The 22,928-nt window shown below is 39.0% G+C and overlaps 5 protein-coding genes across 13 annotated transcripts; 2 read left to right on the forward strand and 3 right to left on the reverse strand.

The window, feature by feature from the left end:
• The first annotated feature begins 46 nt into the window (after nt 1-46).
• Nucleotides 47-8,521, forward strand: LOC132194452 (kinase D-interacting substrate of 220 kDa). 3 transcript variants are annotated; one of them, XM_059615729.1, is made up of 17 exons: nt 47-162; nt 1,913-2,242; nt 2,484-2,618; nt 2,915-3,310; nt 3,568-3,963; nt 4,021-4,396; nt 4,444-4,608; nt 4,655-4,862; nt 4,912-5,328; nt 5,388-5,595; nt 5,651-6,251; nt 6,306-6,471; nt 6,534-7,152; nt 7,206-7,329; nt 7,383-7,477; nt 7,534-7,654; nt 7,894-8,521. In XM_059615729.1, exons 2-17 carry the CDS (start codon nt 1,964-1,966, stop codon nt 8,331-8,333), a joined length of 4,746 nt encoding a protein of 1,581 aa, XP_059471712.1. In that variant the 5' UTR covers nt 47-162; nt 1,913-1,963; the 3' UTR covers nt 8,334-8,521. The 3 variants fall into 3 exon arrangements, with proteins under 3 accessions (XP_059471712.1, XP_059471714.1, XP_059471713.1); XM_059615731.1 differs by lacking the exon at nt 1,913-2,242; XM_059615730.1 differs by lacking the exons at nt 47-162; nt 1,913-2,242 and adding an exon at nt 200-633.
• Nucleotides 8,522-8,583: 62 nt separating this feature from the next.
• Nucleotides 8,584-13,408, reverse strand: LOC132194453 (double-stranded RNA-specific editase 1). Of its 7 annotated transcripts, none has more exons than XM_059615735.1 (12): nt 13,142-13,408; nt 12,046-12,209; nt 11,817-11,952; nt 11,597-11,754; nt 11,011-11,548; nt 10,785-10,953; nt 10,467-10,729; nt 10,127-10,406; nt 9,934-10,077; nt 9,721-9,863; nt 9,382-9,581; nt 8,584-9,260 (listed from the first exon to the last, which is right to left on the reverse strand). In XM_059615735.1, the coding sequence occupies exons 2-12, from the start codon at nt 12,133-12,135 to the stop codon at nt 9,102-9,104; spliced, it is 2,280 nt and encodes a 759-aa protein (XP_059471718.1). In that variant the 5' UTR covers nt 12,136-12,209; nt 13,142-13,408; the 3' UTR covers nt 8,584-9,101. The 7 variants fall into 7 exon arrangements, with proteins under 7 accessions (XP_059471718.1, XP_059471719.1, XP_059471715.1 ...); XM_059615736.1 differs by lacking the exon at nt 13,142-13,408 and adding an exon at nt 12,474-12,696 and having other exon boundaries at nt 12,046-12,203; XM_059615732.1 differs by lacking the exon at nt 13,142-13,408 and adding an exon at nt 12,474-12,695.
• A 183-nt stretch (nt 13,409-13,591) lies between these two features.
• On the reverse strand, nt 13,592-15,834 carry LOC132194454 (zinc finger protein 64-like). Its single transcript, XM_059615740.1, has 10 exons — nt 15,688-15,834; nt 15,365-15,557; nt 15,068-15,304; nt 14,902-15,011; nt 14,659-14,842; nt 14,531-14,598; nt 14,330-14,470; nt 14,152-14,280; nt 13,952-14,095; nt 13,592-13,896 (listed from the first exon to the last, which is right to left on the reverse strand). The coding sequence occupies exons 1-10, from the start codon at nt 15,707-15,709 to the stop codon at nt 13,652-13,654; spliced, it is 1,473 nt and encodes a 490-aa protein (XP_059471723.1). The 5' UTR covers nt 15,710-15,834; the 3' UTR covers nt 13,592-13,651.
• Nucleotides 15,835-15,868: 34 nt separating this feature from the next.
• Nucleotides 15,869-17,463, forward strand: LOC132194456 (eukaryotic translation initiation factor 6). Its single transcript, XM_059615742.1, has 6 exons — nt 15,869-16,105; nt 16,167-16,252; nt 16,310-16,485; nt 16,608-16,784; nt 17,060-17,241; nt 17,309-17,463. The coding sequence occupies exons 1-6, from the start codon at nt 15,999-16,001 to the stop codon at nt 17,316-17,318; spliced, it is 738 nt and encodes a 245-aa protein (XP_059471725.1). The 5' UTR covers nt 15,869-15,998; the 3' UTR covers nt 17,319-17,463.
• LOC132194455 (probable RNA methyltransferase CG11342) lies at nt 17,440-18,395 on the reverse strand. The gene is made up of 3 exons (XM_059615741.1): nt 18,140-18,395; nt 17,910-18,086; nt 17,440-17,847 (listed from the first exon to the last, which is right to left on the reverse strand). Exons 1-3 carry the CDS (start codon nt 18,326-18,328, stop codon nt 17,467-17,469), a joined length of 747 nt encoding a protein of 248 aa, XP_059471724.1. The 5' UTR covers nt 18,329-18,395; the 3' UTR covers nt 17,440-17,466.
• Nucleotides 18,396-22,928: the final 4,533 nt, after the last annotated feature.

Genomic DNA, 22,928 nt, shown 5'->3' on the forward strand with positions numbered 1-22,928 from the left:
AGTATTTTTTATCTTTTTTACATGCTCTTCTGTAAAGTTGGCAACAGTTTGTTTACAAAAATCTCATGACTGTAGGTCGAAGTCACAGGTCTGTGACTCTGTGAAAAAATTTAGCGATGAAACGGCCAGGACACTCCGTGGATTGATCTAATTCCTCGTCAGGTACATTCCTCGCATTCTTTTCTCTTTCCACTCCGATTCCGAACCACCGCGTTTTTGTCGTTTTTGCCCCCGTGACCACCGTCTGTGTCTCGCTCATTATCCGTAAAAATGCCTTTTCTCTTATCATATACTGCACACATTCTTCATTTCGCGGACACTTACTGCAAACGACACCACACTGTTTATTTATGTATCGACAGATAGCACGAGATAGATTTAGGGCTCGTTTGAAGCTCTCTTGTGAGTCACTCGCCGTTGGGAGGCGAAAGGTCACGCAGCTCGAACAGAGGCAAAGTGTCTTTCCAACTGTCCACTTTCGGACCGGCTGTCCGACCGACCATGGCCTCGACTTCGGCCAAGGAGACGCTGCCCATCATACAGAAGCACGCGTCCACCCGATCTTACGGCGCCGTGTCCACCTTTTACAATTTCCTGGCGCCGGCCATTGCCAGCATATCGGGATCCTCGCAGGTCCAATTTCTAATTTCAACAATTAATTTTCTATTGCTTTATATTTTGTAAATCTGATTTTGATGAAAACTAATTCCTTTCAAAATTCATTTGTTAAATTTTTTTAGTGAAATTATTGATCTAGAAATTGTCATTTTTCTTTTTCATGTCAACATAATTTTGTGGTCGATAGATCAAACAACATGATAATAATCTTGTGTCAACAAAAATCCACAGAATTAAGTACATAGTCTACATAATCGTCGCTTGATAAAATTGTTTTACAGGCCTTAAAATGTAAAAAAAGCTCCAATATTGATAGATTTTCTTCTCATAACATTTTGATCTTTTCAGATTTTGAATATATTAGTTCAACTTGGTTCAACTTAATTCAACGAATACTTAACCCAGTTAAAAATGTTATTTTTATGTACATTTATTACATTACATTCGGTTTTATATATTTTAATCCAGTTAAAATTTAATTCTTTGAAAATAAGTACTTTTTCAAATTAAATTAATTTAAAACAATGAACATACCCATTAATTTTTGCCTTTTACTAATAAATAAACCACTCTAATTTTTTCCAATTTCATAATATTCAATTTTATAAATATTAATGCTTTATCGAACGCTAAAAGTATAATTTTTCAACAAATATTAAATTAATTATTTTTTTTAACAAATTTATATTTTAATATTTTCCAAAATTTGGGAATTTATATTTTATTTTAATCCAAACTCTTTTGCAATTAATTTTAAAGACGGAAAGTTAAACTGTAGATAGGTATTTTTACACTCTTTTTTTTTTTTTTTTTTTTTTTGTAAATGATTTAAAAAATACATTCTTTTTTGTAATTAATAATTTTTATTTTTTGCAAAATTTTAAAATTAAATAAAATGAATTGTTGATTTCATTTTGCGAAAAATGTTTTGTTTTGTAAATTTATTAGAGTTCAGCAAAATAATATTTTTTAAGGAATTTAGAAAGCCATAGCAATTTTTTTTATTATGTAATCCGTATTGGCATAGCCAAATCAATGATTAAAAGTTCAAAAATCACAAAAATGTTCTCTATCGTTTTTATTGTCTTGACTATCCGAAAATGAGTCCCTAATAACACTGGAAAATATGAAAAAATATATTCCTAATTTCCACAAACACGAAAACAAATTTGTCCAATCTCACCCCCGTGTACTAAAAATGCGGCCGATTAACCCTTTCTCTCCCCTGATTTTGTTATTGTGTGCGTGCCTCATATCAGTGGTGTGACGAAACCAACAATTTCTTCCTTTTGAGCTGCTGAGAATCAATGCATTTCGCTGTGCGTCCTCTTGATTGAAAGAAGTCATGCTGGAGTCGTCGAAGAAGCAGCGCCGCGCGAATCTGCCGTTGCTGTCGGTGACGCCGGCGCCGTCCATGTCGTCGTCGGCGTGCTCAATGCCGGAGCCGGCGGCGCCGCCGCCTCCGCCGACCAACCAGCGGAGCCGCGGCAGTTCTCTCGGCTCGCTCAAGATGTTCCTGAGCCACTCGCCGACGGCCTCCCTGCTTCACCTGCCCACCTTCGGCTCGCCGGCCGGCGACTCCGGACGCCGCTTCAGCTTCAGCCTGCGCCGCTTCTCGTCCCAGGTCTAGTCTTCGTGTGTGCTGTTTGCCTCCGATTTAACCTACGACCAAATCTCGCGCTAACCGAGCAGCCGCAACCCTTGTTTTTTAATTATTTTACTTTTGCCGATTAACACAACAATAAATTCCAACTAATCTTCAACTGTGACGCCGTAGATTCATCGCATGTCCATAGAAATTTGATAATTTTTATAAATTCTTTTTTTTTTATAAAATTGTAATTATTTTGGCTCTGGTGTTGCAGACGCTCGCATCGCCCGACCCGGTCATGGCGGCTATCGGCCACAGGACCATCGTCAACCTCATCGTCGATGATGACTTGCCAGGCTTGCAGGCCCTTCTTGAGTCTAGGAGGGTGAACGTTGACGACCGAGATGAAGTAAGATAAAATTTTCGTCAAATTACAGTAAAAATATTTTAATTCAACTAAAATTTTTTAATAAAATCCTTAACACACGTTGTACTTTAATATATTTATTATTTTTATTTTATAAAATATTCGCTATAATTGTAAAAATTTTCATTTTTAAATCTTAAGGAAATAATGTAGTTTCGCACTGTTTTGCTAAAAAAAAAGACAATATAATTGAAGTATTTTGATTTTTAACAAAAAAAATTTTATTTTATTTTATTTACGCTAAATATCAATTTTCTTCTTTTCAATCGTCTGATTAGAATGGAACGACTGCTCTCCAAGTGGCAGCCTCTCGAGGCAAAATAGAATTTGTGAAGGAGCTGCTGAATTTTGGTGCTGAGGTCAATGCCGAAGACCTGGACAACTGGAGCGCCCTGCTCTGCGCGGCCAAGGAAGGCCACACGGAAGTGTGCAACAGATTGCTGGACGCCGGCGCCACCTTGGAGCACCGGGATATGGGCGGCTGGACGGCCCTGCTGTGGGCCAGTTACAAAGGGCGCACTGAGACTGCGGCGCTGCTTTTGGCCCGCGGCGCTGACGTGCACGCCCAGGGGAACTACAATATTTCCTCTCTCATTTGGGCGGCGGGAAGGGGACATTCCGAAATCGTGAGAGAACTTCTTGAACATGGAGCCAAGGCGGTCACAGCTGATAAGGTAAAATAAAATTCTTCAAGAAGCAGAAATTTAAATAATTTTCATTTATTTATGATCCATTTTTTGTTCAATTAGTCAATAAAAGAAGCAAAAATTTGTAATTACTTAAATCTAGTAATGAAAATGATTCCTTTTTTATAAATACCTTTTAAAGAAGAGCAATTTTATAGTGCGTAGAAGCTAAAACCATCATTCATTTGTTTCTACTTTTAAATTATGAAATATTGAGCAATTCTTTTTCTTTTAATTAATTTTAGTGCGGAACTTCGGCTCTTGTCTGGGCTTGCAGAAATGGCAACCCCGACTCTGTGGCCCTCTTGCTGAAGGCCGGGGCCAACGTTGACGCAGTGGGAATGTATTCCTGGACGGCTCTTCTGGTGGCCACCTCTGGGGGACACACTGAAGCCGTGGCTCTGATCCTCAAGGCAAAAGCAAATATCAACGTTAAAGACAAAGATGGCTGCACATCTTTGGCCGTCGCTTCCAAAGAGGGATTTGAAGATATTGTCAATGCCCTGCTGAACGAAGGTGCTTACATTAACGTGCAAGATAGGGCCGGCGACACGTCACTGATTCACGCTGTGAAGGGAGGCCATCGCCCTGTGGTGGAGGCTTTGCTGAAAAAATACGCCGATGCAGATATCCCGGGAAAAGTGGGCCACTTGTTGTTTTTTTACCTTTAGCGTGTGTTTACATTAAATTTGTTTTAGGATCACAAAACCGCCTTGTACTGGGCAGTGGAGAAAGGAAACGCGGCCATTGTCAAACTGCTGCTCTCGGCAAACCCGGATCTTGAAGTGGCCACCAAGGATGGAGACACTGCGCTCATGAAAGCTGTCAGGAACAGAAACTCGGAAATCGTCCAATTGCTGCTGGATAAAAAGGCAAAGGTGACGGCGGCTGATAAAAAAGGCGACACTTGTTTGCATATTGCAATGCGCGCCAGGTCCAAGGGCATTGTCGAAGTGCTGCTGAGGAATCCTAAGCACAGTCAGCTCCTCTACAGACCCAACAAGGATGGCGAAACGCCTTACAATCTAGACATGAAACACAGCAAAACCATTTTAGGCCAAATGTTTGGACAAAGTATGTTATAAATTTTAACCAGAACAAAACTAAATATTAATTTTTAGGACGTCTGAATTCAAGCTCAGAAAACGAAAAGCTTTTGGGGTACGATCTTTATGGAACTGCAATCGCAGACACCCTCAGCGAACCATTCCTAACCATGCCCATAATTGTTGGACTTTTTGCCAAATGGGGTAGTGGAAAATCATTTCTGCTGAATAAATTGAAAGGTGAATTCATTTTTTTCTAAGGTTAAAATTTTTAATTGATTTTTAGAGGAGATGAAGGGTTTTGCTCGGCAGTGGGTGGAGCCTACATTTGCTTTCACGCCACTTTTATTCCTCTTGGTGCTACACGTAGCTCTTCTTCTGGCAGTGGCCAGTTATTTGGCAGCCAACTCTTGGATTGTTGGCTGCTCGGTTGGCGTGGGATTTTTCATCGGCTGTTACATCGTTTTGCTCCTTATTTGGTACGGAGCTCAAAGGTAATATAAGAAAAATTTGTTTTCCACATCTTTTCACCATTTCTTGCAGATTGGATTGGTATTGGCCATATAACACCAGTGTTGCTCTGGCATATCGTCTTGCGAGAATCAAACTTGTTCTGGAAGTTTTGTTCTGTCATCCGGCAGCCCAAAACCGTGAAAACACAAACGCCAACCCAATACGATTCTACTTCAGTGACCAAGCAAAACTTTCGACTACAGCTGGGAGAGAATCGTCTCTCCTCAACATGATTGGCTCTTTGTATGACGCTCTTGAAAAAGATTACGGCACCTGGGCTCCGAGACTCTACAGGGCATTCCGGCCAGAACCAGTCAGGTCTTCATGGCAGTGGAGAAGACTATGTTGTTTGCCCTATTGTGTTCTTTGGCACATCCTTTTTGCCTGTGGCTTGCTGCTGGCCATCGGGGTTGGATTTTGGCTTCGAGCATCTGCTGATGCAAACATGTCAGTTCAAAATTTATAATGATGATAAGGGAAATAATTTCCATGTTTCAAAATTTCAGCATTGAAACATGGACGATTCAAGCAGCAGTGATCACTTTAGGTCTAGTCATCAGTGTGGCTGTAGTTGCAAATCTATTCACTGTTGGAAGAGCTTTCCAAAGTCTAGTGCTGTCGCAAAAGAGGCAACTTCTAAATGCTGTATCCAAGAGTAAAGGTGAAGGTTTCATTCACCAGCTGAGAGGAGAAGTTAGCTTATTGACCAACATGGTAATTTTCCAAATAACCAAGAATACACTTTTTATTTCATTCTCTTGATAAACAGGTGGAGTGCCTGGACTCATTTTCCGAGCAACAAACAAGATTGGTGGCTGTGATTGACGGTCTTGATACGGCCGAGCAAGACAAAGTTTTGCAGATTCTGGATGCCATCAGCATTCTGTTCAATGAAGCCCACGCACCATTCATAGTTCTCCTGGCCATCGACCCTCACATCATAGCACGATCTCTCGACTCAAACACCCAACGCGTCTTTACCGACGGTCCAATTTCTGGCAACCTATATGTCAGGAACCTTGTGCATTTGCCGTTCTACCTCCAAAACTCGGCAATCAACCGCGCCAAGGTGGCCCAGCAGTGGGCAGCTCGCCGACAGGACGACTCAACTGTGACAGTTTCTCGGCGCCTTTCCTCTGAATCAAGTGGAGGAGACCGACTGAAGGCTCCAGGCAACTCTCGGAAAGGGTCGAGCAGCACCAGACGACTCTGGTCGAGTGAGAGTGTAGCCAGTTCCTTGGCGTCCAATCTGAACAGGGCAGGAATGGGCATGGAGGCAGGTCACAAAGGGTTTCTTCTCACTGACGATTATTTTTCGGATGTCAATCCTCGATCACTCAGGAGACTTATGAATGTCATGCACATAACTGGTACATTTTTATTGTTGAAAAATTTAAATTTTTATTTAATAAATTATGTTCCAGTTCGTCTTTTGAGATCGTTCCAAATAGAAGTCAGCTGGTACCACGTCTCAATCTGGATTAATTTAGCAGAGCAATGGCCTTATCGTCTTTCCTGGATGATTTTGTACATGGAAGCTTTTGAAGAAGCTCTCGATGACACTTCCTCACTTAGAAGTGTATATGAAAAGTGAGTTTTTTTCTGCTAGACATCAAATATGCAACTCTGGTCTTTATTTTTGTGTGTGCCAGGGTTAAACCATATGTTCCTGCAAGCCGAGATACTGAACCTCTACTTGAAATGGACGCGGACGAGAAAAAATTGGAAATTTTTCTGGCAAACCACCGCTCGAATCTGCTCGTCTGCCACATGCGTCTTTACCTACCCTTCACCATAAACCTTGACCCCTACCTCAAGAAAGTCATCAAAGAGGAAAACGTCGGTTTGGAAGAAACTTTTGCCGCTCAAGCCCAACAGCAGGACGGGCCAAGTGTGGCCTCAAAACCTCCAGCCATCCTCCGCAGGCAGAGATCTTCACTCCGAACTGTCCAGACCCCCCAGAGTCAAGCAGTTGTCTACCCTCAGATCCCCCAGCAGATTCCACCCCAGGCACAGTCTATCTTGAATTGGCCCAATCCTTGGGAACCCCCTGTAATCATTCAGCAAAGACCCCCTCTGCCACTGCCAAATATCCAAGTAAATCCGGAGGAAGCCAAGTTGTCTGGGATGTCAGTCGATGGATTTTGCGACTTTTTGAATTCTGTTGACGACTTGAGTCCAGGAACAGTCACGGCCTTGCAGAAGTCGTTGAAGGAGAACAATATTGGTGGTAAGGTCTTGGCGCTGTGTGAACTGAACGAGCTGAAGCAGGTAGAAATTTGTTTTAAAAATGCATGTTCTTTTTTAAATATCATAATCAATAGGTGTTGAATCTAAACTTTGGAGACTGGGAGATATTCAAGTGGTTGGTCATGTCTTTGCGACAGCAGGAGGTCAATCCTGTTGAGGAGAAGAGCTATGTTCGATTTGCTCCAGTTCAAAGAAAAAGTAAATAAAAATTAATTTAATAATCAATTTCACACTAATATTATTTTTATCAGGTTCTATGAGTGGAAAAACTGGAATGGCCGGTGATTCAAAAGAGTCAAAATCAAGAATTGATTCTCGGCAGAAGCAAACTATGCTGGAGAAACAAGTAAGGGCTCTATTACTCCTGATTTACTTGAAAACTATTTTTATTTTTATTAAAAGGTATCTATGGAGGAGCAAATGATTTCCAAAGCGCTGCGCACCCTGAGCGAGGAAGCCACTGAAGATGCTATGGAAGAACCTGGCACTCCCCTTCTTACCACAACCAACTCTCCAGCACAGAGTGAGTCTCCTGGCATGACCGAGGAATTTAGCCACTTATAACTTAAATCATAATAATCATATTATTTCAATCCTAAACCTTTATTATGGCATGTAAATAGGTGAAATGGGCACTCAATAAACACACTGTAAATAAAACGCACTTTAAAAACACATCTAATTTGCACTGCATGCTCATTGGTGTCAAGGTGATGAAGATAAGTCATGTCTCTACAACTAGAGTTGTTGACCCTTTTGCAGTTGACACCCCTGGTAGTACGAGGCGGCTGCTCCGGCCATCGGACAAGAACAAACGTCCCGTATCCCTTCTTGTGGCCGCGCCACAGGATGAGACTGTTCTCTTCCCTGACGTTTCCACCCCTCCTGCCTCTCCTCGCCGCATTTCTGCCCTGAGACGAGCCGTTGTTCCCTCGATGACACCAGCCTCAAGCCTGGAGAAAATCAGGGACCGCATTCTTCGCTCAAAGGACAATCATGACGAACCACCCCTCGGAGCGGACGAGAACACACCTCTTGTTTCTGAAGTCTCTTCCCCTGTTGCAATTATCCCTGTCACAATTGCTTCCCCACCTACTTTGTCTTCTGCTTCCTCAGCACTTTCGCTCTCCTCCCACACGCCTGAACAATTGGATGCGAAAATCAAGGAAAACGGTGAAAATTTGCCCGAAACACAAGTTTAAAATATAGCGGATCTAACTACTTTTTTTACTGCAATACTTATCATATCTTTTAGAGGTAGGAGATTTAAATTTTGATCTCTTTTCCAAATCTTAAACTGTAGACAAAACTTACATAAATGTGATCAAATAGTTTGTTATTCAAAATTTTTGCCAAATATATTTATCTTCTAAGTGTAAAATAATCTGAATTTTGTAATTCGTGTAACCTTCCCCCACACACACACACACACTAACCATTGGTTTCAAATCAAACTGCAAACTGAATTCCTGTTACATCACGGTTATGAGAGCTTTATTTCTTACGAAGGTGGTTAAGATCAGACGTTAAAATTCACGATGAAAAAGTTTTTAAGCTTGGTATTTAAACAGATATATTCGGTGTTTCTTTTCTGAAGCCGGAGATAGTGAGCGGGTCGCTACGTTGAGAAGGACACGGTGTGGCTAGGGTGATTTGAGCTAGTCAGCTATTAGTCCTAAGACTTCCATCTACTCGATTTCAGGAGAAATTAAAACCTGAAGTTACAAGATTTGAACTTGGAACGGAAAAAAATATATTGAGGCGGCGCAATATTTTTAGTCAGTCTTCTAAAAACATAAAGGAACTTGTTTGTCCAAATGTCATAATACAGGCAAAATACGCAATGGAAGATCAATAATTCTCTTGGGACTGGGTAGCCTCTACTCAAAGACCCCTAACCCGTTGGCGTGTTGCACAGAAAAGTGGTTCGGCGCATTTGGAGGATGCGCCTTGCCCTCCCATCGTGCGACTCACTCGCCCACTCCAGCAATCAAACGCGCCCTTTCGTTACCTTGCTCGCCATTTGCACCATATGGCGTTACTTCAAACATGTCCTGCTCCACAGGCTTGCACAACCACTCTCCTAACTCAGCCTTCCGGAAAGAAATGAAGAGCTGCTTTTTAGCCATCTGAAAATTTTCAAGATTTTTAACAACTCTATAAGTATATTTTTTAGATTAATATAACTCTATAGATATAAAATCCTCATTCTAGCTAGCAGCCTTATTTATCCTTTAGTTAAATATTTACTTGGTAGTCATGCATGGCTGCCTTGACATCACAATATGTTGGTGGGCAAGGGTTGCCTGGACTTCCGATTCCGGTGACTGTTGGCAACGTAGACACCAAGCGCAAGAATCGAGAAAACAGACCTCTCTTGCAAAGTCGAGAGGCGCCTCCGGTTTCGTTCTTGCCAGTCATGGAGCTGATGACTTCAGGCCCTTCCTCACCTGTCAGGATTTATTCAAGTCAAGCAAGGGAGTGGACAGGGAATTTTTTCTTTTGATTTATCAAAGGATCGTTTAAAACTTTCAAGCCTAGATGCTGATTTTTAGTTTGAACAGGAAGTTATTGGTTTTTAAGGCATACCTATTGTCCAATTAACGCTATGACTAGGAGCTTTGCCTGGTAATCGGACCTCAGGTGAGCTAATCAGGTTCATATGAGGCTTATTGAGGCGATAAGGAGGTGGCAGTCCCTGGACTGTGTTCTCAATTCTACCACAAACAGCCCTGAACAGGCCAAAGCAAGAGCACTCATTATTTAGTATGCAAGAACGGGCAAATTTGGGGACAATCGTACCTGTACATGTGGCAGGGGTGGAAAAGGGAGCCGACCACAATGCTGGTCAGATAAACTGGCTCTACAAAGTGAGACAGAAGAGCACCCTGCAGACCCAGGACGTTCCACCGAGCGATTTTATCAGAGCAGGACATTGTTCTCAATCTGCATTGAGATTTAGACATTAATTCAAATTTATTAATATTTTTTTTACCTTTCTCCTTCCAAAACACCATCCCAAGTCTGGATTTTCTCCGAGCTCTTCACTGGAATAGTTCCTTCGCCAGACTCGATCTTGGTTCGAAGTTGTCCCCTTGCTTTCCGATTGGGATGATTGTCCACCCTCTCGTCAGTGTTGGCAGCCTCGTGAGGTGAAAAAATCCTTGCATCTCCACAGGGTGCTGTGTTGATGAACAAATGAAACTTTACGTTAGGTTTCACTCTGAAACCTTTTCCATCGGGTTTCTTCTCCAAGACCGACTCTGCTGCAGTTTCTAAATGAATACAATTTTTTTTAAGTAAAGTCACGTTTTTGGCCTTGGAAATATTTTCACCTGGTTTGGTGTGAAGCTCAAGCTGCGAGTACAAAAAATCACAAAGACATCTGCGGGCGACGATTTCAGCGTGGGTGTCATTAAGGCTGCTGCCCAAGTCACTCATGTGTTCTCCATTGATGCACTTTGTGCCAGTCGTGACTCCAATCACAGACACGTCATCCATGGCCGAGCCGGTGGTCATCACAATGCCAGCCAGCACCTTTCTGCCAGAATGAGCGGGCTTGCTTACCATCAGGGCAGAAAACTTCTCAAGCACTAGACTAGATAATAAAACAAACAAAATATTATTTAGGTTTAAAAAAAAATCATTCTTACTTTGCGATATGATCAGCCAGAACTTGAGGAAGAGTGACGTAATTCTGGTTTGGACCCAAAGCTGGATTGGGCTGTGAGCGAATCCCTTGGAAAGGGGAGAAATTCAAATCGTAAAGTTTCAACAAGGCTCCCTTGGCGGCAGCTGCTTTTCCTAATTTCTTGCTTGGTCCTATGATAAATTTAAAGTTATTAAAACAAAATCGAAATTAATTATATTTTGACATACCTGATCCCTTAAAGAGTTGCCCTTCGACCGTCACAGCCATGGTGAATTTTGTGTTGGCCTCCCCGCTCTCTCCGACACACTCGAATTTGGTGCCGGGCACCAACTCATTCAAAATGGTCACTGGATTTTTCTCCAGTGGGGAAATCTTTGCAAGTTTTGCCTGCTTCTGCTGCTGCAGTGTAAGTACAGGGTTTGCTGCTGCATTTGAAGGGCCTGGTTTTTGCTCCTGAGCTTTGCTGGTTGCAGACGAAGCTGCAATTGACGTTGGTGGGGCCACAGTCGGTTTCGCCTGTGGAATTGGAGCGGATTTGATTCCTGGGGCCTTGACGGCGTTCGGGTCAAACGGAGTCATGTCGAATTCGGACACGTCTGATGTGAAGTCAATGTCCATGTGTTTAGGGTGCACAGGACGTCCCATGGCTTGCCTGGTGTCGGCCTCATTCTTGAATTGCAGAAAACTCTGCAGGGCCTTTTCTGCCACGGCCTGCTTTGCCAGTCTCTTGGATCGACCTGTGGCGACAAATTTCTGGTCGTTGACCTGCACAAGAATTTAGAAAAAATGTTTTTTAAATAAATAAAACCCTACTTCAATGCTCATTGTAAAAAGGGGTGAATGTGTTGGACCCTCCTGAGAGACCATGCTGTACTCCAGACCAGGTCGGAGTTCGTTCAGGGCGCAAACAGCATTCTTCGGCTGCAAGGGGCCCAAAGCGTTGTTCTTTTTGCGCTTTTTCTTGGCCATATCTAATCAAACATTTCAATTTTAATTGGTGGAAACAATGGGAAATTAAAATATTATTTTATACCATTGGCCTCAGCAGCCCTTCTTTTCATGCCTAGTTGTGGCATTTCTGGTCCTGTTTTGACGGGGCTCTCTTCTTCGGACTTTGACTCGGCGGTGAGTGAAGCATTATTTGCCTGCAATTTGGGTTTGGTGCACTCCTATTATTTTGTTTTTTTAAATTTTGTTTAAATAAAAACATGGTATTATGATGATATTATGAAAATTCTGTGCTAAAAGTGTCGTCGTCTAACCTCTTCCCACATGTCCAGGACGTCCTCGAGGGCGGATATGTCATCTTCAGACTTAACTGAGCTTTTTGCGGGGCTTGTAACGTCCATCATTCACATTTGGAAGATGCAAATTAAAACAAAATGCCGAGAACAACACACGGTTTGCATGCCTCAAATGTCTAAAACTGGATGAAATCAATAAAAATTATGCAACTTGAGAATATAAAGGTCGATAAAGGTATTTAACAATTTAAATTCACAACATTCATGAAAACACATCATAAGCGAAAAATGATTTTCGTTCATATCAAAATGGATAGGACAAAAAAGGTTCCAAAAATAAATAAAAAAATAGATTGAAAAAAAAAGGAAGACATAGATATATTATGCGAACAAAAAGGGAGGTGTAGAACTGTCATTTAATTAAATTGCTTTCAAAAACTTCGTACCTGATCCACTTTATCTAATCAGCCGTCTTTTTGAACCCATCCACACGATCACATATTAATTATCTGTGTTTATAACAGCGTTTGGAAGTAAAAATGGTAAAAATACTTTTTACGACAGCCGCAGTCGCATTGCGGACTGCGGAGTTAAAAAAATTTCACTTTTATTATCAACAAAAGTAAATGAGTATAAACATGCTGATGCTACCAACGTGCCAAAGTTTTAAGTTATACCAACGTTTGCAATAATCTGTGTAAAAAGTGGCGCGATGGAAATTATTCGGATAGAGGATAATCGTCGGGATTATGAACTTAAATATTATTCTTCAAAATAAAATCAATGCATGATTTAAAAAAATCACAATTTTTATAAAAATATTTTGCATAGCATAATTAATATAGTTACAGTAAAAATTTCCAGCGTCAACTTTTTGTTTAAAAAATATTTTAAATAATTTTGCAAAAAAAGATTTTAATTAATTGTTAAAAATAGTACATTTGAATCCTATACGCCACCGTGCCGAAAAAAGAGCATCAAAATTTCAATAATAATTATGCAATAATTAGAATATTCAAAACTATAATATTGTAGGTAATATAAAATATATTAAAGTGAGTAAAAGTGAGAATATGGTTTGATCTCCAAATTCCAAATTTTTCAATAAATTTACCTGCTCGCAGCAGCGTCGGCTCAATAGTCAACTTCTCTCCGAGATCAAACGTCTGTTCCATCTCCTCGCTTGCCAGAGAGACCAAGCTGAAGGACGGGAGACAAATTCATTGATTTTCAGTACCAACTACGTACTCGCTCATGTGCTTGTGCAGCACGCATGCCCGCCGCCCTTAGACGTCTATTGCGGGCAGGTGAATTATCATATGGCAAATTGCACTTGCGTGCTTTATCAAAGTTCTTTCTTCGGGGTTCTTTTATTAAATTGCCAGCGCACTTGAATTTACGGCATCAGTTACAAAGTTTGGCCTTCAAATTGTCATGGAGACTTGAGCCAAGGAATTTAGAGTTATTCTCTCCAGTCGGTTCTATTTTAATCAGATTAATTAATTCCAGTGCCTACTTGATTTTTTTTAAACGGTGGCAAAATTTACAAAAAAAAAAAAAAAAAAAAAAAAATGCAGAGCTGTCAAATAAATATTTAAAAAAATTATTGCGTTTAATGTAAATTTTAAGTATATTGTATGTCCAAAATTAAGTCTTGTATCTGGATCTGAGCGTTACTCAGAACGTCAAAGTTCGCAACAAAATCAACTTTCTGGTGCATTTTTGAATGAGCTCGAAGGGAATCTTCTCTTACAAAAGCAGCGCTGCACTCGGTGCACTTGAACTGCCGGTCCAGCTGGCTCATCTTTTCCTTCTCGTGAGACCGATTAGGATTTGCGTGCTTCAACGAGTCGTGCTTAAGAAAGGTACCTTTCCAAAAACAAATTTAATTAAAAATTCTCCACAAATATGCACAAATCCTTACTTTCCGTGGCACATGAGAAGTTGCACAAGGTGCAACACAGTCTGGTTGTGTCATCCGAGTGCTTTTTTTTCCTGTGGTCTCGCAAACCACTTTCTTTGTAGAAGAAGAAACTGCAGCTTCCAGTATCACATTTTATTAGAGGCTCTATGAAAAAATTAAACGGTAAAAATTTATTACAACAGCCTGATGAGAAAATTCACCTTTGTGGGCTTGTATGTTGTGTTCCTGTAATTCTTCAAAACCTCTTGCTTGGAAGTTCGAGCAGCGTTTGCATTTGAAACGAAAATTTCCTCTCAGATGCATTTTCTTGATGTGAGCTCTTAAATTGGCTAGAAAAATTTGTTAGTATAAAAAATTATAAACAATTGAAGTTTATACATTTTAAATTACAGCGATGGGAGCAAACATCACAGGCAAATGGTTTTTCAGTACTGTGGACTTTCTGGTGCCGCCGAAGATTGGACGCAGTCTTGAAAAGGGCGTTGCAGCCGGAGGTAGTGCAAATAAATGGGAGATCACCTATACAGTTTAAATAAAAAAATCTGCTTTTTTGGTTGAAATTTATAGTTTTAAAAATACCAGTGTGTTTGCGGAGATGAACTGCAAGCTGAGAAGAGCCTCTTGCTCTGTAAGGACAGACTTGGCATCTAAGAAAATAATCAATTTTTTGTTAGTTCCTTCAAAACGACGGATGAGAATGATTTTACTTCCAAGGCCTCTCATTGCTATGAACCATTTGATGTGTTTTCAGGTTTGAACTGCTGACGGTCTTATACTCGCAAATCCCACAAGCGTAAGGTTTGATGTTTTTGTGGATCATCGAGTGGAGCTGGAATTTGTCTGCTCTGCTGTACGATTTACCACAAAGCCCGCACATGAAAGGCTTTTCTCCTATGAAGAAAGTAAATGATCACAAAAATAACTTTTTTTTAATAGCAATTGTTACAAACCTGTGTGAACTCGTCTGTGTCTAACCAAATCTTTTAGGTACTTGAAAACCAAATTGCATCCATCTACTTCACATGCGTGATTTTTATCTCCCTCCCTGACAACCTTTTTCCTGCAGGAAATTTTATTGAATATTAGTTTATTATATGTATAATTGTCCATGTTTACCCTTTAGGTTTTGTTTTAGGGACCGAACTTTTCAGAATAACTTTTACGGGGCTCTGAAATTCTCCGTCTGAGGGTTGCTCAACAATTTTGACGCTGCCTTGTTCAAAAAAATCATCAAAGTGTCCCTGGGGCTCAGTAGAGGTGGCTACTGTGACCTCAAAAATCGGCTGTTTGCAGCTGGCAAAGCTCGAAAGCTGATTCGCAAGGACGTCGGCTGCGTCAACCTCCTTAAAGCCTCTATAAAATTAATTACTAAACATAATCAAAAGGGTTTATTTTTTAAACTCAAGAACTTACAGAACTTCCTCCAAGCACTTTGCCTGATCCTCTGAGAGATTATGGTGATAAGTTCCAATGTTGGCTCCTGTTGCATTTTGAGGTGATTTTGAGTGGCTGGGAATGTGACACGTTTGCTTGTGAACCTTGAAAGATTCATAGTCGCGATATTCATTTTTGCAGCGACCGCATTTAAATGTGTCATCCTCCTCATCTGCACATAATACAAACAATACAGAAGATTGCAAAAACCAGAAAATGAGAGAAAAATTTTCAAAAACACAACAAACATCATGATTGTATTATTATTAATGATATTAAAACTATTATTTTTTGTAATGCACCTTGGGCTGAGGAGACCTGCATGACTTTTCCTTAGTTTATTCCTTGATAAAAGTAAAATCTAATACATAATTTCATTCCTTTGCATCACTTTCACAGTCCTTGTGTTTACAATTTTGTATCTCCCGCCCACTCCCACTGAAAAGCAAGCTGAAAAGTTTGCTATTTTGCAAGTTGGCAGCACTTCGCGATCACGTTTGCTTGTTTTCGTCGCGGAAGAAACCTCGTGTTACAAGAGTGGTGTGATTATTTTTCCAAATTTTGGCTTGTTGTGGAATTTTGAGCAAGTCCGTAGAAGAAATTTGAGGAAACCATGGCAGTAAGAGTGCAATTCGAGAATAATAACGAAATCGGCGTCTTTTCCAAGCTCACAAACGCGTACTGCCTTGTCGGCATCGGCGGCTCGGAAAACTTCTACAGGTTCGTGTGTCTGGAAATTTCTCTAGCATTATTGATCTCATCTCGTCACTGCGCATTTCAGTGCCTTCGAAGTTGAATTGGGCGAGACCATTCCAGTCGTTCACGCATCCATTGCAGGCTGCAGAATTGTCGGTCGTCTCACAGTTGGTAAGTTCTGCTAATTTTTATTTGTGAAAACAAGAGTCGAAGGTCATAATTTTACAGGAAACAAAAATGGACTCCTTGTTCCGAGTTCGACGACAGACCAAGAACTCCAGCATTTGCGGAATTCGTTACCCGACTCGGTCAAAATTCAGAGAGTTGAAGAAAGGTTGTCCGCCCTTGGTAACGTCATAGCATGCAACGATTACGTTGCCTTGGTTCACCCAGATCTAGATAGAGTAAGTATGAGTCACCTTAGGTTTATAGAATGATAATTTTACATCTCGTCATGTAAAAGTTTTTTTAATTTTCAGTTCTGAGTATTTATATGATTGCTTAATTTATTTTTTTATCGTTACAGGAAACTGAAGAAGTTTTAGCCGATACTCTTGGTGTTGAAGTTTTCCGACAAACAGTTGCCTCAAATGCCCTCATTGGCACATACTGCGTTCTCAATGACCAGGGCGGCCTCGTCCATCCTAAAACATCCCTTGCTGACCAGGAGGAATTATCCTCTCTCCTGCAAGTTCCTCTTGTGGTAGGTTTTAAATTTTTTAGAGAAATACATCATCCACATTTATATTGGAAATCTCAAATAATTTGATAAAAGGTTTTTTGAAATTCTATTTAACCTGTAGTTATTTACTCAATTTTTAGATAGTTTGATCAAATAGAAGAAAAAAAATATTTTAAAAGAAAAATATTATGTTCTACATTAAACATGTATCGCATTTATCTTAATATTTCCATCTCTACATTAAATAATTTTAGATTTATAAAATTTAATTCATCAAGAAAATTTAAAAATTTCAGGCTGGTACAGTTAACAGGGGGTCTGAAGTAATTGCTGGAGGATTAGTGGTCAACGATTTCTGTGCATTCTGCGGTTCTGACACGACGAGTACAGAGCTATCGGTGATTGAGAGCATTTTCCACCTGAACGAAGCCAAGGCCAGCACAATCAGCGGAGACCTCAGAGCATCCCTTGTTGACAGGTAGGACGAGATTTTTTTTTATCTTTCTCTTTCAAATGTTATTTAATTTTTGCTGAAAAAATTCTAGTTTGGCTTAAATTGGCGCGGCCGTATCGATCGAGGACTTCCGGTTAAGAAAGAAATCAATTGAAAGTAATTTTCACCCAGGTGGGTTGGAATTTTCCAATGTTTTTACTTCAAATGATGCGAAGGAAAATAAAATGCAAATCTTTTCATTTGCGAGTTCTATCTCTTTTTATAAATGCAAATCGTTCGGTTCCACTTGGACGGATCAGTTTCAAACACTTTTGACATTCCACATTCCTCACTCAAAACTTTATCCACAAATGGTTGAATTTTGTCCCCCTTGATTGTTAACTTTGAGTAAAATTCAAATCCCGCTTCACCGGAAGAAACCAGGCGACGCTGAGCACTACGGTAGCACTTCCACGGTTGCGACTCGATCACCAACCACCTGTCCGTTAGATCGCCGCTTTTTTTCAGGAACTCTTGAAACGCTTCGTCTCCGTTGACCAAATGAACCCACATTGTTACTGACATGAGAAAAACTGCTCCGAATTTTGGCACATCATGACTTAGTGCAATTTTTAGCAAAGAATCCAAAGTCTGAAATTAATTAGAAAAATTAAGTGTAAATTATAATGTGGTAATTTGTAAATTAGGATTACCTCTTTAGCTGCATCAATTGTGAGGAATTCAAGATCCCGAGTTGAATTAAATTTTTCGTTAGCTCTAGAGATCAAGTTTTGGTCCAGATCGATTCCGACCATATGAATTTCAGGCTTCATCCCATCGTCTGTGGTTAGATTTTCTTTCAAGAAGTTCAAAACTTGCTCTGTCAAATCCTAGAAGAAGTTAAAGTTATTAATTTTGAATTAATTATAATTTTTAAACCTACCCCTGTATTGCAGCCAATGTCGAGGCACACAAACTTTTCTCCTTTGTTTCGACTGCACCGCCAAATGTCAGTAGGTAATTTCTCTATTCGTTCAGACGCAGGGTGGAATTGATAGTAATTGATGAAATTTCCGTGACGCACTGCCCCGGGGTTGTCTCCAACGAAATCCAAATTTGAGTCGCTACTCATACTGCAAGATCAAGGGAGGAAATCACTGACTAGTTGACTATTTGAAATTCACATGTGGTTGTGTTTACTTGAATGAAAAGTTTGAACGAAGCCGCTTCGATCAAGAGGTTATTCACTGGCATCTCTCGAAGGTTGCAGGAACTACTGAAAGCATTAGCTCGGCCAATTATTGCCAAGTAAGGAAATTCAAGAATTATTTCTTATAAAAAAAATATACTAAAATTGTAAGAATGTTCATGACTTTATTAATTTTCTTGAGTTTTATAATTTCAAATTTTTTGCCTTCGATAGGAAACAAATTGAAATTTTCACAAATAATAAGAAAATAAAACAATGTTAAAACTTTTTACTCGCAATACGAACGATGGTTAAAAGAAAACAATTGGTCGATGATATTTATGTCTAAAGATTTCAGCTTTGTAATATTTTATTTACATTACATGGAAATAGTTCAACGATGTAGTAAAGAAAAGGACTTTGAAATTTAGTCAATACTTTTAAATTTTCAAGACTAAACGAGTTTTTAGAAAAATTACGAATTGCAAATGACTCGCAATTTGGCTGAAAGTTATAAAAAAAAACCAGGAAATTGCCATGCCCTCCCTTAGGTAAATAAAATGAATGAAGATGAAAATCATTTTTGGCATCTAGATAATTTTTTTCTTTCTTTCAATAAATCAAATTTATTACTCACGGATATGACAGAAGGGGTCCAAAATATTTGATATTCCCACATTCACAAAAATGCCATTCAACCAGATTTCTATAATATCAAAAAAACGGTGTTGACGGATTGGAGAGATAACACCACTTTTTACCCCATTCCGCTCCATTGAAAATCTCGCGCTTCCTCTTTTGCCTTTGAACATTATGTGAACTGCGCGATATTTCCCCAAGATCCAACCCCTATAATCAGATCATCAGCGCCGATAACAAATCACAATACACTGATCTTGTTACTGAGGATTCAGTTTTTTTTTCGCTCAAAGACGGAATTTCGTCTCGGCTGCATTATTTTATTCAATATCAGGTGAAAATGCGAAAAAGGTAAAAAAGAAAATCCCCACCGTCGTATTCTTATTATTGGATCTTGGAAATATTTCATTCACGTGCGTTGTCGCCACATCCTGCTCAAATTTCGCGTTTTTGTGCCCGACAAAGTGCACAGGTAGGGATCGTCTTTCCTCTGCTTTTAATTCTGCAGCAGCACAGGTGTGGTGACGCAAGTTTAAAGGGCTCGCGCGCACAATGGCCTCAGGAATGCTGCCTCGCTCCTTTTCACGTCTTCAAATAAGACGAACGAGCAATTCTATTTAAGCGAGCATAAAACTGAGCGAGAGCGAAATCAAACCGCAAATCGATCAAATAATGCAAGACGCCATAATCTGATCAACCCTTGCACGCTAAATTGCCGCGCGGCACCCTTGATCTTCAATGCGTGAATACATTTGAAGAAAATCAGAGAAGAGGAAACTGATATGAAATCACAAGAATTCGTTTACAAATCTTTTAAATCATCACTCCTTTTGATTGCTCTATGTATTTATGGGGTCGTGTTGATCTTTTTAAGATATTTCAAAATAATATAGTTTTTCCTTTCACAAAATATTTTTTCAATAACACAACATTGTGTAGCCGAAAACCTGCCGAAAACTTTATTAAGCTTTTTTTCTCTTAAACTTTTGTACGTATTTAAACTATTAAATAATTAATTTTATAAATTCTGAAAGAAATAACTTTCAATAATTATTAAAATTTCTTGTGAATTTATTTATTTTTATCCTGCTCTTACAAATAATCCCATTTTTACTGGACTAATCGTTCCTGAGATTTAAAATATCTATCAGTTTTAGATTTAAATTTATTTGTCGTTGAATAAGTTTTTGCTTCAATATAAACATTTTTGTGTTTGCAAGCCGAAGTACATATTAAATTAATATAAAAAATTATGCATGGTCAATGGTCATTTTCATGCTCAGGATATAAAAATTCTCATAAATTTGCGTCATAGTTAGCACAGACGTATGTTAGTCGCATGCCTGCACTTTTCGTCTTTCCTCCCACGTGTGGGAAGAAAAACGAGAATGCTTTGTGTTGAAAATTCTTTGAGGAAAATTGAAAACGGGCATAATGGAGATTTGAGCAGGAGCAATGCCTTTTCTTTTGTCCCGCATCAAAGGCCGCGAGCACACACGTCTTTTTTGACAATGAGGGAAGAATTCGTGCACTTGCTGGAACTCGCAGAGTAAATAGCCTTGGGGACACCATCATTTATAAATTAATCTCCGTCTTTAGAGGACCAATTTGTCGACCTATCAAGAGCTCGATTCAAACGATTATCTCTTGGTTGCAATGCATAAATTCCATCTCTTCCCAAAGTTAAACATGCTCAATATTATAAAAATATTTTTAAACTATTTATTAACATTCTTGATTAAAATGGAGTGCCAATTTTGTCTCTTCAGATTTTTAATAATTGTAAATAAATTGATAAAAGTAAGTAAAAAAAGTTGAAGAAAATAATATAGTATTATAAGTAATAATTAATAAATAAAGGACAATATAAATAGAATTATAAGAAGCAATCATCTTTGAAATATAATTTTCACATTTTAATATTCTATTGTAGAATAAAATTAATAGCCTAAAGTTTTGTTCTTTAATTTTTCTGAATATTCCAAACCAAATCTCGACTTTTTTCAACTGTTTTCATAGGAGCTAAAGGATGAAGGTATTAAAATGCAGGAGAGTGGAACATAATTAAATTAATAGATTGTCCGTGATGACTGGCACGATAGACGCGCCATTTCACATTAAGCAATTCCAGCACACATGAAATTCCTTTAAAGCAAAAGCTCTCGGGGTGATACTTGAAAATTTAACGAGCTCAATCCTTTTGCAACGTAATGAATGGGGTTGTACAAAAGTACAATCCGCGGTAATGAAGGGATCAGAGAAAATTTCCATTTCTCACACGCGACTGCACATCTTGAATTCATACCTCGGCGGGCGATCGTGGCTGCAAAAAATAAAGCGCATGTATTAAATAAAAAGAAAGACACGGCAAGTGCACAAAAAACGTGGACGCGAAAGTGCAGTGTCATTGTATTGAGGTAGGCAAGTAACCAACCGTCGCTCCAAGTAAATTACAACTGACAATCATAATTCTCAATCTCGTTGCTATATACAAGAAAAAAAACGCTCGTTTATTATATTTGTAAAACTTGCACGCGCAGGTAAGCGGAAAATATGAGTGAGAGCTGCGCGTTTAAATAACCTGTCTTGCGCCAGGGGTGGCGAAAAATTATGTGAAGGAAAGTAAAAAATCTGAATTAAATCGCAGCCGTAACTGGTGAAGCATACTTCGTGTCACTTGGCCTGGGAAAATAACTCCCATCGGCTGCAGGCGAGACCCCTTTTCATACAAATTTTATATAGAGGGCTTATTTTCTCAATAGGCGAGCAAAACTGGATTTTTTCAACAGATATTCGTTGGAATTTCAACGCAATACGAATATTTTTCTGTAAAAAAAAAACATTTAAAATGTGGAGGAAATGTGGGTAGTTTTTAAAATAAAATATTTTTAATAATTTAAACAAACGTAATTTTATCCTGTTAACTGAAATAATTGTCACGTCTATAAATAACTTGATTCCAGAAGTACGGCATAAATATAAATTAATCACATATATTGAAAGGGGTGACGCAAGTGGACTTTCCACAGAAAAATTTATTTAAAGTTATTCTTATGAATAAATTTAACGAAGCATTTGAGTCTCTTCGGAACACACACAACACCTGCAAAAGAAAACAAGCTGTTGAGATGACCATGCTAATTTCATTTGAGGAACTAATTTAAAATTGTATGCGGAAAACAATCCTTGCCCATTAGTAGAGTTTTTTTCACTAGCAAAATTTTTAATAAACGTTTGCTTTTTTGCAAAATTCACGTTGATTAAAGAATCATAAATATAACGTAATTTTTAGAAGAAAAATTTGGTAAAGATCAAAATGTTGCAATTGATTGATTATTTTTTTTATGGTAATGAACTTCAAATGAAACTGAATAAATTGCATTTTTAATGAAAATTTCCAATGAAAGAATAAAAACATATTTTTATTTAGGCAGATTTTGAAAATTGAATATCACCGGGCAAAAAAGAAGTCATTTTTTTTTAGAAGAAAAACTTGGTAAAGATCTAACAATAAATGTTGCAATTGATTGATTAATTTTTTGCTGCTCATTTGGAGACACAAAATATTATGTTTTTAATACGATACTGTCGATACTTTTCTCGCTACAATAATAATTTTTATGCTTTGTCGATAATAAGGAATTTCACGGCGAATTTGTCACCTACAAAGCAGCGCGCAGGTTTTCAAATTCCACGGCCGCATCCACGCACCTCATGCTTTAAGTACACACACGGCTGTTTTTCTTTTTGTGCTCAATACACACTTGGTTTGTCCAGAGAGGATCAGCATGAGATTTGGATTCGAGTTGCAGCATTTTCGCTCTCGGCCCTGCTGGTGACAAAGTGAAAAATAACAAAGTGTCGCCGTAAAATAAACAGAGAACGAGATGCGCGCACAAGTTGT

The sequence above is a fragment of the Neocloeon triangulifer genome, unplaced genomic scaffold (assembly GCF_031216515.1).
Source record: "Neocloeon triangulifer isolate White Clay Creek 2 clone unplaced genomic scaffold, ASM3121651v1 ptg000006l, whole genome shotgun sequence".
NCBI lineage: Eukaryota > Metazoa > Arthropoda > Insecta > Ephemeroptera > Baetidae > Neocloeon > Neocloeon triangulifer.

What these genes read in the sequence shown, in the direction of transcription:
- LOC132194454 (XM_059615740.1), bottom strand. Translation starts at nt 15,709, where the DNA reads ATGCAGGTCTCCTCAGCCCAAG. An exon ending in GCAGGTCTCCTCAGCCCAAG is followed by an intron (nt 15,558 to 15,687) that starts GTGCATTACAAA and finishes TATTATGTGCAG; the next exon opens with ATGAGGAGGATGACACATTT. An exon ending in ACACAGACGAGTTCACACAG is followed by an intron (nt 14,843 to 14,901) that starts GTTTGTAACAAT and finishes CTTTCTTCATAG; the next exon opens with GAGAAAAGCCTTTCATGTGC.
- LOC132194453 (XM_059615735.1), bottom strand. Translation starts at nt 12,135, where the DNA reads ATGATGGACGTTACAAGCCCCGCAAAAAGCTCAGTTAAGTCTGAAGAT. An exon ending in TGAGCTTCACACCAAACCAG is followed by an intron (nt 10,407 to 10,466) that starts GTGAAAATATTT and finishes GTATTCATTTAG; the next exon opens with AAACTGCAGCAGAGTCGGTC. An exon ending in CACCCCTGCCACATGTACAG is followed by an intron (nt 9,864 to 9,933) that starts GTACGATTGTCC and finishes TGGCCTGTTCAG; the next exon opens with GGCTGTTTGTGGTAGAATTG.
- LOC132194452 (XM_059615729.1), top strand. Translation starts at nt 1,964, where the DNA reads ATGCTGGAGTCGTCGAAGAAGCAGCGCCGCGCGAATCTGCCGTTGCTG. An exon ending in TTAGCTTATTGACCAACATG is followed by an intron (nt 5,596 to 5,650) that starts GTAATTTTCCAA and finishes CTTGATAAACAG; the next exon opens with GTGGAGTGCCTGGACTCATT. An exon ending in CTTAGAAGTGTATATGAAAA is followed by an intron (nt 6,472 to 6,533) that starts GTGAGTTTTTTT and finishes TGTGTGTGCCAG; the next exon opens with GGTTAAACCATATGTTCCTG.
- LOC132194455 (XM_059615741.1), bottom strand. Translation starts at nt 18,328, where the DNA reads ATGAGTAGCGACTCAAATTTGGATTTCGTTGGAGACAACCCCGGGGCA. An exon ending in ACATTGGCTGCAATACAGGG is followed by an intron (nt 18,087 to 18,139) that starts GTAGGTTTAAAA and finishes AACTTCTTCTAG; the next exon opens with GATTTGACAGAGCAAGTTTT. An exon ending in CAATTGATGCAGCTAAAGAG is followed by an intron (nt 17,848 to 17,909) that starts GTAATCCTAATT and finishes AATTAATTTCAG; the next exon opens with ACTTTGGATTCTTTGCTAAA.
- LOC132194456 (XM_059615742.1), top strand. Translation starts at nt 15,999, where the DNA reads ATGGCAGTAAGAGTGCAATTCGAGAATAATAACGAAATCGGCGTCTTT. An exon ending in GGCTCGGAAAACTTCTACAG is followed by an intron (nt 16,106 to 16,166) that starts GTTCGTGTGTCT and finishes TGCGCATTTCAG; the next exon opens with TGCCTTCGAAGTTGAATTGG. An exon ending in TGTCGGTCGTCTCACAGTTG is followed by an intron (nt 16,253 to 16,309) that starts GTAAGTTCTGCT and finishes ATAATTTTACAG; the next exon opens with GAAACAAAAATGGACTCCTT.